The sequence below is a fragment of the Lithobates pipiens genome, unplaced genomic scaffold, assembly GCF_037356315.1.
Source record: "Lithobates pipiens isolate NorthernLeopardFrog02 unplaced genomic scaffold, aLitPip1_a1.2 Scaffold_55, whole genome shotgun sequence".
In the NCBI taxonomy this organism is placed as follows: Eukaryota; Metazoa; Chordata; class Amphibia; order Anura; family Ranidae; genus Lithobates; species Lithobates pipiens.
The window spans coordinates 2480330-2494932 of NW_027507877.1; the positions used below are offsets into that span (position 1 = coordinate 2480330).

A 14603-nucleotide genomic window follows, 5' to 3' on the forward strand; every position below is an offset into this window, starting at 1 on the left:
ACCCTGGAAACATGTCATACTAGCCCCATAGCATTATTATACCAGCCCAACATCACCTCACTTCACTTCATGAAAGGGATACATGCGTACATACTGGTCAATCAAGGGGGACACCAGGGACTCTGGGAATGTAGGGGGGACTCTGGTGACCAGAGACCACCTTCCATAGAATACATGAAGGTCACGGCCTACCGGGAAACTTCACAATAGGCCAGTCCAGCCCTGGCTTATGACATAAAATGGCAACTGAAAAAGCTAAATGGGAGAGTTTATATATAAAAAAAGAGATTTACAAGTTATAGAATGTAGGAGAATAAAAATTGTACTTCCCCCCCCCCCCCCCCCCCCCCCCCCCAAGTCTTTTTTTCTAGGAAATGCCGTATTTATTGGCGTATAACACACTTATTTATTTTTTCCCCTTTAAAATGGGGGGGGGGGGGGAATTGTGGATGCATGTTATACGCTGATCCCCCCCCCCCCACAGATTGTGAGGTTTTCTGTGGTTGTTTGCAGCTTTTGGAAAGCCGCTGAAAATAGCCGAGAGCTACCGAGCGCCGCCGAAATACACAGGACATCATAAATGGTGATCACATCCCCCTTATGCAGTGGCGTCACTAGGATTGGTGTCACCTGGTGCGGAATACATTAGTGTCACCCACCCCTCCACCAACTATTGTTCCCCCCTCGGTACAAACACCCCCATTTAGTGCAGAAACTGCAGCTTGGCATTGCATGCTATTAAGCTTATGATCTACCAGAACACTCAGATACTTCACCATTGACTCCTCAAAGCTCCATGTGTTCAAATAGAAATATATAAAGTCCAATGGGAGCACCAAACAAGCGTCCATGAGATTTAATGATTTTAATTGTTTTTTATAGTGGAGAAAACCCAGTGCCTTTCAGGGGCCAAACACCCTCCCCCTTCATTGGGGCTTAGGAATTTGGGCTTGGGTAATACCATACAAAATAAATCCATGATTTTCTGCTTGTAACCCTTTTCAGGGGGCAGGTTAAGCCAGTGTTAAAGCAGTAAATCTTTGATAGAGATACCCAGTAAGTTATTTTTGGAGGGGAACATGTACATGTGGATCACTTGTGCGGTTTTTCTCTTGTCTGACAACTGTCACGTGTTACTTCATGAAAATGTTTCTTTTCTCTAGGTGTCAAAGATAATGCTAAAGTGGTGAAGAACATTGTATTGTGTCTTCCTATGTGGGAATGGGGAACAACTAACAATTTCCTCTATAAATGCAAAGGTGAGCATATGTGTGACATTGTGGGGGGAAAAAAGTCCTCTAAATCAGGAAGTGTATTAAGGACTAGATTGCTATCACTGTAAGCCTCTATCCTGACAGCCTAACCAGGAACTTCAAAGTTAATGACAATGGGGGGGAGGGAAGTGTATACCAGATAACAAGCCCAAGAGTGTGAGCATCTACTCCTTCTGCTAGTGGTTAGGGATACCACAAGAGGAACCTTGGGACTTCAGGGCTGGTTTTGGGGGTCAAACTGGTCCAGTTGTGGAAGGTCCCAAGTTCAGGTGATCTGCACAAAGGCTACCTGATGAAGAAACCGCTCTAGGATCTGGACAGACTGTTTCACTGTTTTTGAAATGTATTTCTCTTTTAATCCTTGACATTTTCTTTGGCCAGAGCTAGGTTCCACCTCTGAGTAGGGCTCCACTGTGGGGTCCCCCTTTGCCTCTGAATGTATGACACTGCTGCTTTATTGTCCATGTATAGTCACTGGGTGACCCTGAATGTAAGGCAACAATGCAGATGGTGCCATAAATGATGCTCGGACTTCTACAGAAATGGGCACCAACTATTCTTGCCTTGCACTTTGCAATGGTCATGGAAGGCATCCCAACCTGGGCAACATGGTGGCTAAGAGGTTAGTACTTCTGCCTAGCAGCCCTAGGGTCACCAGTTTGAATCCCAACCACAACCCCACCTACCTGGAATTTGTGTTCTCCCTGTGCCTGCGTGGCTTTCCTTCCAGGTACTCCGGTTTCCTCCCACATTCCAAAGACCTGGTAATAGAATCCTATCTAAATTGGTCCTACTGTGTGAATGTGAGTTGGTGACCTTAGGTTGTAAGCTCCCAGAGGGCAGGGACTGATGTAAAAGATGACAAATGTGCAGAATCTGAAAAACCGAAATATCCAATTTTTTTGTTTTGCGACAACAGTTCAACACAATAGCAATCTGTGTCCATCGAACCTGTGGTTGAATGTGCTTAACCTAACACTTAGTCCAAGATTATTTGACATAGAAGATTTTACAAAGCAGTTGCCGTGAGTGGACATTTATGGTCCAATGCTCCGCCCATAGGCTATAGAAGAATTCTACTTTCAAAATATTTTATTTTTGAATACAGCGTAGGAAACAAGAAATACGCCCACATGGCCAACAGATGATTTAACATAACATTTGAAACATGCACCATCAAGCATTTGAACAGAGGAAAGCTATGTCTTTAAGAGTCTGATCCAACCCATATAGTGTTATTAAGGTCCAGGAACCCAACGTAAACCAGTACTCTAAAAAGGGAGAGCACTGTCCAGGGAAGAAAACAATCTAAAGAAATCCCCTACAGATTCCAGGACCCGGGATAGGGAAAGAGCCCCAGCGGTCCCTGGGCCACTCAGCACCCCTGGCGGGATCATGCTGTGCCAAGTGAGGGATCTAGCTAGAGGGCCCCCATAAATAGGAGGCCAATCCCCCCCCCCCACCCCTAAAACCACACAACGGATCATATCCGACAACATAATAAGGACATGTGATACAAAAAAAACATTTTTGAGGTCAGCTGTCGGCCATCCAAGCCATACATAACAAAAAAAGAGAAGTAAAGAAGTGAGAAGAGGGAAAGAGGGGAAAAGAAAAAGGGGAGGGGGGATCAAGTAGAATGGTCCATAGTTAAACCAAAGGTCAGTGTTATCTACCCCAGTTCTGATGCCCTAGAAGCAATAATAGGTGATCATGGCACCGATGGGATGTGGGTTAAGGAGATGCCCATGAGCGTAGCCCATGGTTCCCAAACCATATCAAATTTATCACGTTTGTCAGATATAATGCTAGCCATTTTCTCTTGAGCCATGATCCAGGAGATTTTCCTTTGAGCTGCCTTGACCGAAACTGAGGGCAGTTTCCAAGCTTTTGCAATGGTAAACTTGGCTCCTATTAGAATAAATCTGATCAGAATAATAGAATGCCTGGGGATCTTGATAATTGGAGCATTAAGAAGAGCAATGGTAGGGGACCGGGGGACCCGGCACCCAGCGATCCCGTCGATAATTTTAAAAATTCTTTTCCAAAAGGATCGTAACCGGGGACACTCCCACCACATGTGGGCCAGAGTACCCCTGAGGTGACAACCCCTGAAGCACAGCGGGTCAGCAGAGGGGTACATGCCGGCCAGCCTAGCCGGGGTGTAGTACCAGCGTAGAATAACTTTCAGACCAGCTTCTGCTAAAGACGTGTTTAGTATTCCCTTGTAGGCCAACGAGATCGCCGTGTGCCAAGACCCCAGGTCCCAATTAAACTGGAGATCCTCTTCCCATTTGGTCATGACTGATGTCTTAGATTTGGGCTGCGTCAGTGAAGAGTATATGCAAGAGATACCTCCCCTCTGCTCCGGGCCCTGACCACACCATGTCTCATACTCTGTGAAAGTAGGAGGAAAAGGTTTTTCGGACCAGATAGAATGTAGGAAGTGGGAGATTTGATGGAATCTGAACCTCTCCGACATTGGCAATTCTAGATTTTTTGATGTAGTGTTTCAGAGGGAGAGGTCCAGACCCAGAGAAGTAATGCCCGATCCGGAACAGCCCTTTGTTCAACCACCATTTAAATGCTGATATATTTTGACCAGGGGGGAAAGCTGGGTTATTAAACAGATGTGCTAACGGTGTGGATGGTGATGAGATTGAGCCCCAGTTGCGAATCTTATCCCAAAGGGCTAGAGAGTGTGATAGAGTGGGTGCTAGTATCGGGGGTCTCTCTTTAGGAGTTGTCCACATTAAAAAGTCTAGAGTGTGACGTGGAGTCGCTTGTCTCTCAATCCCAACCCAATCTGGCTTTTCGAACTTGGAGTAAATAATCGAAATCTGTGACAATCTGGCAGCTAAAAAGTAGTAATGGAGGTTGGGAAGACCGAGTCCTCCTTTCTTCCTGTGATGAAATAAGATACTCTGGGGTATCCTGTACCCCTTCTTGCCCCATACAAACTTAAGTAGCCTACTCCTGGAATACCTTCAGATGCTTTCTGATGATAGGGATGGGTAAGGAACGAAATAAGTATAAGAGTCTAGGCAAAAGGGTCATTTTAATAGAGTTAATTTTTCCCAACAGTGATAGATTGTATCCGGCCCAGGTTTTAAGATCTGAGGTTAACTTAGCGAGCATCGGGGGATAATTAGCGTTGTATAAGGATTCAATTTTAGGTGTTAAGTACACTCCCAGATATTTGATGGCTGTGTCATTCCATTCGAAAGGACTGACTCAGTTGAACAGCCATTTGTGGTTGCAGGGAAATATTCATTGCCAGGGATTTTTTATAATTCACTTGTAGACCAGAGATTTTAGAGAACTCTCCAAGGGTTTGAAGAAGATTTGGAAGGGAGGTGATCGGGGAAGTGATAAACAAAAGAATATCAGCATATAACCCACATTTGTGTATTTGTGATCCGCAGTCTACTCCTTTTATATTATGATTCTCCCTCAGTGCGATAGCCAGAGTTTCAATTGCCAAGGCAAAAATCATCGGGGAGAGAGGGCACCCCTGCCTGGTCCCTCGTGCTATCTGAATAGGCTCAGAGTAGTGGCCCTGAAGACGTATTCTGGCTTGAGGAGTGGAGTATAAGGATTTGATCAACCCCATGAACCTATTCCCAAATCCCCATCTGTCCAGGAGCAAAAGGAGGTAGTTCCAGGAGACTGAGTCAAAAGCTTTTTTTAAGTCTAGCGAAAGGAGCATACCTTCTTGTTTAGGACCGCCGTCCCAGTTTGATTGTAATATTGAAATGATATCAATGGCCCTCCGAATTTAGTCTGGCCCCTGTCGTCCAGGGATGAACCCCACCTGATTTTTATTGACGTATATGGATATGAAAGAAGCTAGTCTGTTTGCTAGCATTTTAGTAAGTATCTTAAGGTCGCAATTAATAAGTGAGATCGGGCGGTAATTGTCTACAATTTCTGGATTCTTGTCTGGCTTGGGAATTACAGAGATAAAAGCTAAGTTGAGAAGAGGGTCAAGCGGGTCTCCTTTGGTTTTATGATTACAAAATTTGGCCAGGTGTGGTGCTAAAATATTTGCAAATTTTTTGTAATAGATGTTAGATAACCCATCCGGTCCAGGAGCTGAGTTACTTTTCAGTCCCTTAATAGTTTCGAGAACCTCCTCTTCCGTAAAGGGGGCTTCGAGGACGTCCCGGTGTGCATTAGAAATACGAGGGATTGGTAACGTGTCTAAGAAGGAGTTGATGTCATCTTTGGGGTCAGTCTTAGGAGTGGAGTAGAGATCAGAGCAGAAAATTTGGAAAGCTTTCAGGACTGTCGTTGGATTAGACGAAAGTCCAGACCCTGGCATTCTGATGTGGGGCATACCGTGCGATCTCTGTTTGGGAGATAATTTGGAGGCAAGCATAGAACCTATTTTATCCTTTTGAGTGTAAAATTTATTACCACTCCATCTGATACTTTTCTCTGCACGGGTCGTGAGGGCTAGGTTTAGTTCCAGCTTTATTTTATCCAATAGTGGGATGTTTTCTTTAAGGGTTTTTTTTTTTTTTTTTTGTTTCGCTTTTGAGATTTGCGTATTCCAATTCTAATCTGGCGATTTCAGAGGTTCTTTCCTTTTTTAGATGAGTGGCCAGCTTTATGAATTCACCCCTAATCACTGTCTTATGCGCTGCCCACACTGTCTCCATAGAAGTATCTTTGGTAGTGTTGAGTTTGAAGTAATCCTGTAGGGCTAATTCCAAATCGGGGATTCTGCTAGGGTCTGTCAGGAGGGATTCATTAAGTCTCCAAGTTTTAAAACCCGGGGGTTGGGCAGTGAGGCGTAGATATAGCGTCACAATCGCGTGATCTGAGAGGACCGTGTCTTTTATCAAAGAGCGCTCAGCAGATGGGAGCGCGTGACTTTGAACAAAGAAGTGGTCAATCCTAGCATATGTGTTATGAGGAGCAGAGTAATGCGTATAGTCTCTAGTGGACGGGTTTAGTTCCCTCCATGCATCAGTTAAGCCCTGAGAGTGTAATTTTGCTATTCTGTGGCTGACCTTGCGTGGACGAATAAGCTGTAGCCCCAAAGGTCTAGTTCTGTCTAATTCCTGTTCAAAAGTTACGTTAGATTCCCCCCCCCCAAGAATTACTTTACCTTCGAGCATAGGGTTAAGGGTGTGGAAGAGTTTCCCAAAAAACTTGTCTTGCCCCTTATTCGGGGCATAGTATGATATCAGGGAATATAGTTGCCCTTCCACGAGGCCTTTCACTAAGATAAACCTGCCATCTGGGTCCCTAAAAACAGAAGTCAACGTGAAGTTACATTCTCTCGCCAGAAGGACTGCAACTCCTCTTGTCTTGTTCTCGGCATTCGCAAGAGAAAATTTAGGATAGTTGGCATGCTGGAAAGGAGGGCTGTACCGGCTCGGGAAATGCGTCTCCTGAAGAAATAAAATATCTAGTCTAAGGGATTTTTATAGGCTGAACAGTTTCTTGCGTTTTAAGGGGAGAATTTAGCCCCTGCACATTATGAGAAGCTAGCTTCAGCAACTTTGGAATGGTATTAGCCATGGGAGCAGAGGTTCGGATCTCGGACACACACATCCTCACTTACCGTTAGTAGAATCTTTCTGGGACTGAAGAGGAGATTTCTAGTCTAGTAGGAAGTCGTACTATAACCATCTCTAGAAGCGGAGAATCTGCTAAGCAAAAAACAATGAGTGTAAAATAGCAAACGCCCATCATTCTACCTGAGGGGGGAGGGAAGAGAGTAGAGAATAGTCTCCCAAGAAAAGCGCCTGCCTCCGGAGGGGAGAGAGAAACTCCGGAGTCAAATCTCCGAAGAGAAAAAAGAAATCACCGAGAGCGTGCTCTCGGAAGTCCTAGCCCCTGAAAGCCCGTAGGATTGCAGGGGGTAGGCTAAGGCACATGTGTACCGCCCCGGACCAAGGGGCTTCTGAAAAATGTAGATAGCATGGTACTAAAATGGCTAGAAGAAGTTAAACATGAAAATGCCACCAGGAGCGCACAAAAAGCAAAGGCAAAAACATTAACTTGTGTTGCAAACATGTGCACCACCCAAAAAAAAGAGAAAAAAAAAAATTTTTTGTCTTATTCAAACATTCAAGTTCAGCTTTCGTTCATGTACCATGAAGGTAAATATCTTGAACCGTGAGGAAGAAAGTATAGTACTAAACAAAAACAAAACAAATGCCCCAAAAAGGTGGGGAATATGGAAACAGGAGTTCCGGTGGTATAGAAGGGGACACGGGCCCTCTTCAAATACGGGCAGTTTCTGAGGTAAGGTTACCCAGGAGCAGTCCACAAGAGGTGAGTCAAGTTGCGCGACCAACTCTGATCACGGGAGATGTAGGGAATGTACTTGACCAGTGAATTTCAGGTGTGACCATTGTCACACGAGCGTCGCGACTTGGATTTGGACCAAAGTGGGATTGATGGGCTGACCGGGGGGGGTCTTTTTGCTGACGTCGGAGGAGCTGCCGAAGTGTCCATTCCGGCATCTTGGGAGATAAGCTTCAGTCGTAGAAGGGTTTGTTCGCCAGAGGAGAAGTTGGCGAAGGAGTAGTTTGCTCCCATATGTGTGAACTTGACCGCAAAGGGGAATGCCCATTTATATTTAATGTCCTTCTGAATAAGAACATTCAAAAGTGGTTTCAGAGCACGTCTACGTTGACTGGTCGACGGGGCCAGATCTGCGAACACTTGAATCACATGGCCTTGGCATGTCACCTGTGGGGCCACACGGGCCTGCTTCATTACTTCCTCCTTTACTGCATAGTGATGCGGCTTTACTATTATGTCTCTGGGCAGGCCGTCCTTCCTAGGAGGGCCCAGGGCCCTGTGGGCTCTATCCAGCTCCAGTCGCTGAGGATCAATATTGGGCAATAGCGATTTGATCAGGTCCTGGGTGGCAGCAGTCACGTCCGTGATTGATTCCGGCAGCCCTCTGATTCTGAAGTTATAACGCCTCGACCTGTTCTCAAGGTCATCAATTCGTGATAGCGCTGTGTCCAACTGGTCCTGCATTGAATGTATCAAGTCAGAGTTTTGATTGGCAACCGCGGCCGTAACATCAAGCTTAGATTCTATAGCTTCCATTCTTTGACCAATATTTTGTAGGTCTGATTTAATCTCCCTGGTGATTTTAGCAGCTGTAGAGGTCAATCCCCTTTCAAGTAACATCGAGAGTTTAATAAAAAGTTCTGCTGTGGACAAGTCTTGTTCCTGGGGGAACTGATCTGCTAAAATGGGGCCTTGGAATGAAGGCCTGCAGTCCTCCGCAGGAGACAAGGCCTGGTCCGCCATAGTCATGCCTATCAGGGACTCTGTGGAGGCCGGCGATGGGGTTCCGCGCTTGGGGAAGTTCCCCTGGTTAGTGGGAGTATAATTCAGGATGGCCGGGGATAGCACTTGCCTGTGGTCAGCACCGTGTTCTGTGCTGTGGACTGCACGCTGTCTGTGTGCTTCGGCCGCGGCGGCCATCTTGGTACACCCCGCTCTGGAGGCCGCCTCAAATTGTGGCACTAGATCGTGCCTGATCGCTGCAGCGGACATTCGGGGGGGATCCCTGGGTAATCGGGAGACAGGGGCCTCGGAGTGTCACCTTCCTGGAGAGCTATTCGCCGCTCTGCAAGCTCCCTTGGTCCGGCGTGGTGCGGAGGATCAGGCGCTAGCGGCCATCTTGGATCCCTCGCGCATGCGCACTCTATAGAAGAATTCTAATGTTGGTTGACTAGTAGTAATATATTACTAGTGTTATACAACATTAGAATTCTACTATAGCTTGTAGGCAGAACATTCGCCTGGCAATGTGATTGCGGCATCATACAGTTTAGCTGCTCCGTCGAATCATCTTAGAAAATTTGACACACCAGAAGCCTTCAATGACAGATTCAACTTTCATTTTGGATTTTCAGACTAATGCATTTTTTAAACAAAATAAACACATTTTGAGAGTAACTAAATGTTTTATTTTTCAGACAAGCGAAACAATTTCAGTGTGCACATGTCTATATAAAGTACCTCCAATAAAATAAACCTGTGGTGCTGGCATCAGTAACAATGGTCCAGGGGTATGGCCCTAGCAAGTGTACCCTTTGCCATCCCCTTAATGACCATAATGGCAAACCCTACCTGAGCGTGTGGAGAACTTGTTCACATGGTAGAAGGTTCATAAGTACATGTTGGAGGCTGCATAAAATGCCTATTGCTAAGAACAAGGACAGATTTCCAAATAGACAACTCTATTGGGAGCTGTGTGTTTTTTTTTTTTTTTTTTTTTTCCCCCCCAACCAAAGTGCTCCTACCCAAGAAACGCCCAGCCAAGAATGTAGGAAATGAATATGCCCTCAAGCAAGTTGATGCTCTGGGAGCCAAAGTAAAGACAAAAATCTAACGTAGTTTCCACTCCAGAGGTGTGACATCCAGGAGCTCCACACTGGCTGCTGATCTCATTGAGCGGGGTTCTACTGGGTTCTGGATTTTCAGCCATTTTGATTGGCGAGGCCAAGATAATCTCATGCAGACAATATTTTTATGCAAGAGACTAAAGGGGTCTATGTAGAAAAGCTTCACTCTGTGGATGACAAACCGTCACATACACAGGATGAAAATTGAACAAATTGAAACTAAAATTACACGTCTAATTTCTGAAATCTCATTTTTTTAATTTGGGAAATTCAAAATATTTGAAAATCTAAACATTCAAAATGAATTTGAAAACCCAAAAATCTGAAATATTAAATTATAGGTATTGGTGTTTTCATTTAAATTTATCTGAATATAATGAATACAAATTATCCAAAATAACATGTCGCATCTAAACAAAATGGAACAAATACTAAAGTTTTTACTATTATAAGTTACATTCATTTAGATGCGGCATTTGTTATTTCAGGAAAACTCATAGCATCGGATAAATTCATATTTGTTAAATTCACCAGCCAAATTTGAAAGTTAATTCCAATACCTATAATTTTATTTCAGATTTTTGGGTGGTCAAATTTTTCATTTTGAACGTTCAGAATTTCAAAAGTTTTGAAAATTCAAAAATATATGAAATTAGTTATTTGGCATTTCCTTTCAAATTTTGGCTGAACATAAAATATGATTTTATCTGATGTTAATTTTCTGAAATAAAAAATGCTGTATCTAAAATGTATTATAATAAACTTTTAGTATTTGTTAAATTTTTTTGTTTAGATGTGACATGTTGTGTTTGGATAATTTGTAACTTCAGATTTGTATTTATGTTCACAAACAGACAAATTTGAATGGAAATTCCAATACCTATAATTTTAATGGCGGTTTTGCTTTTTCTTCTAAAGAGAAGAAAAAAAAAAAACATCTTTAAGCAAACCAAAATGTATTGTGAAAACTATATGGCACATAATAGAGGAAGTGTGGGATTTTTTATTTTTTTTTCTTCCTGACTGTTGTGTGAATAAGACAAAACATTGGCGCACAGGTTTTATTATACACGGACCCTCTTCTTCTGCATTTAAAACTTGTTTGACACTTTAATAAAACCTGCAACTGACTCTCACAAGGTTTGTGTGAGGGTTAAGTATACAGTTTTACCTGTTTAATCCGGAGGCAGGGGACCTGAGAATATTTGTAAAGGTGTGTGGGGTTCTTTGTGTGTAATATTTTTGGTTTTATTTTCCAGATAAAATCCCAGAAAGCAGCAACCTCTCTGATAAAAAGCTCCTCCATCTGGTGGATGCCGGGTTGGAAATTAATACTCCGTACCCGTTGGTGTTGCCTCCTCATCGCAAAGTAGATCTGATTTTATCTTTTGACTTCAGTCTTGGAGATCCATTTGAGGTAACCGAATTTTATGGTCATTCGATGCAACTCTCCATTCTCCGGTGTTATGTTTGAGAACTGCCATTTGGTGTTGACCTTTCGTCTTCCTTTGTTTCTTTTGTATGTACTTTGGGGGATTTTTTTTTTCTCTTTAGACCTTGAAAAGAACAGCTGACTACTGTAAGGATAACCGGATTCCCTTTCCAGTAAATACCAGAGAACTTTATGAGGACCCTCCAACTAAAAGCTGCTACGTCTTTGAAGGAGATGGATATGAGACGCCCGATGTGATGCACTTTCCTCTGTTCAACGCCCAGACTTGTGGAGGTGAGTTTACAGAGGAAAGTCCTGTAATACGTCTTGTGTATTCATGGAGTTGTCTCACTCTCTGTATTATGAGCTTGGTGGATGCTATAGGCTGCATTCCAGGTATGGATATTTCTTAGTTCCAGCTAGGACCAATGCAATTCTGTATATGCCATACCTGTGGGATCACTTTAGAAGCTGGAAACCACTACTACCAGTGGCGGGCACTCATGCAGGGGTGCCACCCCCCTTAACTGTGCGCCCGGCCCCTAATCTACATGCAGGGCACCAGACGCGTAGATTACAATTTATTTTTTTGTTTTGAAGCACATGATTACAGCCTGAGGCTCCAATTGGCTTCAAAAAGTGTGGGCTCAGTGATATTTGCTAATGTCTTCCTGTTTCTCCTCCCGGACAATCAGGGAGTGGGCCTTGACTCCCAACTGGACAGGAGTCATAAGTCTTGAGTGGCTGGGAGGAAAAGCATCCGCTGGGACTGGGAAAGATGTGGGGGACTGTGACCTGGATGGGGTAAGTGGGGCTGGCAAAGGAGCCTGGAAAGTGTGTGTAGGGGGGTGTCTGGCTGTGTATTGGGCACCAGCCACCACTGGCTACTATGATCACTGCTGGCTCCCTTCTCCCATGCCCAGAGGCTGCCCTGTTGCATTGTGAAATTAAGAATGGCCACTCGGCACATTCATCATTTGGAGATCTTTTTGGCATTCTTGCAAAACATTGTTTGATTGGATGAGGCAGAGAGGTGGGGCAGTGACATCTCCAATCAGACTATCAGAAAATGTAACCCCCTTGTAGGTCTGTACTTGCCCTACTGATGGGTGACGCCTCCTATTAATGTTTGCATTTCGGCCAGCAAAAGTTTTTTTTGTATTGGGCTGTCGGCACCTACAAAGACTTGATGAACCCTGTTTTTGTTGTACAGGTAATTCCCATCGAAGTCTATAGTATGATATTTTGCAAACATTAAAAGGAGGGCAGGTAATGGCACAAACTGCCATCATAATTGTGGGAATCCATAGTCTGTAAATGTATGGGCATAGGGTTCAGGAATAAAGTACAATTGGTTCTGATATCAAACAAGATGAGATGACAGTCCACAGCTCTGCCCCCCCCCCCAAAGCACCTTGTTCTCGAGACAAGGGTCTCCTCCCCACAACCGTGACCAGCGGTTGTGAGGGTCTGCTGGTGGGGGGCTTATGGCAATCTGGCAGCCTCCATTAATGAGGGGGGGCCCCTAGATTCTGCCCCAATATGAATGAGTACATCTAGGGGACCCCATGCTTAAATTTTGAGTATTATATATTTTTTTTTTTTTTTTGCTGTGGCATGTTTTATGTATGCTACAGTCGCACCACTTTATAGGCACATTTAGTGCCCCCGCCCCCCCCCCCCCCCCCCTCCCCAGGCACTATACTTAAAAGTGTGTTTGTGGGGTGTTTTTTTTTTTTTTTTTTTTTTTTTTCACATTAATCAGTTGCTGCTCCTGGGGCAAAAAAGGTAATTAAAAAAAAAAACGATATTGATAAATGTCCCCCAGGGCAGTACCCAGACCCCCATACCCCTTTTATGGCCAATTACTTGCATGTAAGCCTTCAATGTGGGCACATTAGATTTTTCCTGTTTGCTTGGCTCCCATAGACTTCAATGGGGTTCACCATTCAGGTTAGAACATTTCCCCTGTATGGTAGTTCTGCTGTGAACCAAACGGGGTGTTTTTCCCATCCTTGGATAAGGGGCATGTCAGCGGTATCTGGAGGCCATGAAGTAAAGAAGTCCTCTGTGTATAAATTGGCATTCCATGTGCCAATCTGCAATGATCCAGGGTAGAGCAGCCCATGCTCCCACACCTGTCAGTGCAGGATAATGGAGTACAGAGTGACCACCAATTTGCACAGGCAGGAGATGTATGACAGATTAAAGCTTGAGGGGATCACACTCTCCGCTTGGGATGGACTGGATGGAGCAGCTTTGCTCATAGTGAATGGAAGCCAATGCCTACTACGAGAACAAACTCAGAGCTACCAGATGACGTGGCTTGGCGTCTTATCGGTAACCATGACAACGTGTTTCAGGTGGGTATCCCCCTTTATCAAGTCTTGACGAAGGAGGACACGCTCCTGAAATGCATTGTTGTCATGGTTACTATTGCAACATTCCATTTTTTTTGTTCCCTTTACATTTTTGTGCTCTTAGTTCAAGTAATGTCAGACTTTCTTGTGAATAAACAAGAATAAATATTTCATAAAAACATAAGGTTGTCAAACTATATGCAGGCCTGTTTTGAAAGATACCGGAGAAGTTTTATAAAAATCTCATTGATATTTCCATTGTTTATCTCATTACACAATCTGATGCGTTTCTTTCAGAGGCTGAAAAAATCCGCAGACTAATCAAGAAGTATGCTGCACGTGTTCCTTCCTATGACACATGTATGATGAATGAATTGCTAGACATAGCAAAGAAAAATGTGGAGAGCAACATGGGGGAGATCCAAGCCAAAATCCAACAATGTGTTTGGAGGAGTAACAAGAGGGAGACGTGCCCGACATAACGGGCAATGCCCACCACTTTGGATGAAATCTGTAGAGGACCATTAAGACAAACTGATAGAATTCCATTGACAAATTTCTTTGAAAACAACTTTTGAGGATTTTGAACATGTACATCCTGAATAATTCAGCATAGTTATATCTCTAGTGGTACTTGGTCACATTCATTTATACAAGTTTTCTGTCTACAATTCCAAGATGGACATCTTGGGTTCTGACACTGGTGGTTGGGGGTTATCATGCATATCCACCTGTTTTCCTGCAAACTCAGGCAAGGGTGTTTTGGTAAGAGGTTCCAATGTTTATCTAAAATGTATTTCAATATTTAAAAATCACGTTTTTGTATATGGCAATAAAATTGATACTTTGTTAAAAACATGTTTGTCGTCTTTGTGTACATAGGATAGGAATGTATATTGGAGGTTTGTGCTGTAATAGTCATGTCTGGCTGGGGGTGCATTTTGGTTAAACTGAAAGGGTTTTGCAACAACTTCTAAAACTTTTACTGTCCCAATGGAGTTTTGCCCTAGAATGTATCTTTGGGATTACTTAACCACTTCAGCCCCAGAGGGATTTACCCCCTTCCTGACAAGAGCACTTTTTGTGATTTAGCACTCTTTAACTAAAAATTGTGCAGTCGTGTGACATTGTACCCAAACACAATTAT

General features: G+C 43.7%; 1 protein-coding gene across 4 annotated transcripts in view; it reads left to right on the forward strand.

Annotated features, from left to right (window-relative positions):
• Positions 1 to 14284, forward strand: part of LOC143957715 (cytosolic phospholipase A2 gamma-like) — a 62685-nt gene extending 48401 nt beyond the window's left edge. For all 4 annotated transcript variants that reach the window (XM_077467409.1, XM_077467410.1, XM_077467412.1 and 1 more), the window contains 4 exons: positions 1164 to 1259; positions 10924 to 11081; positions 11219 to 11390; positions 13754 to 14284. In XM_077467409.1, the coding sequence (XP_077323535.1) occupies positions 1164 to 1259; positions 10924 to 11081; positions 11219 to 11390; positions 13754 to 13938 (611 nt within the window). In that variant the 3' untranslated portion in view covers positions 13939 to 14284. The remainder of the gene's footprint in view (positions 1 to 1163; positions 1260 to 10923; positions 11082 to 11218; positions 11391 to 13753) is intronic.
• Positions 14285 to 14603: the final 319 nt, after the last annotated feature.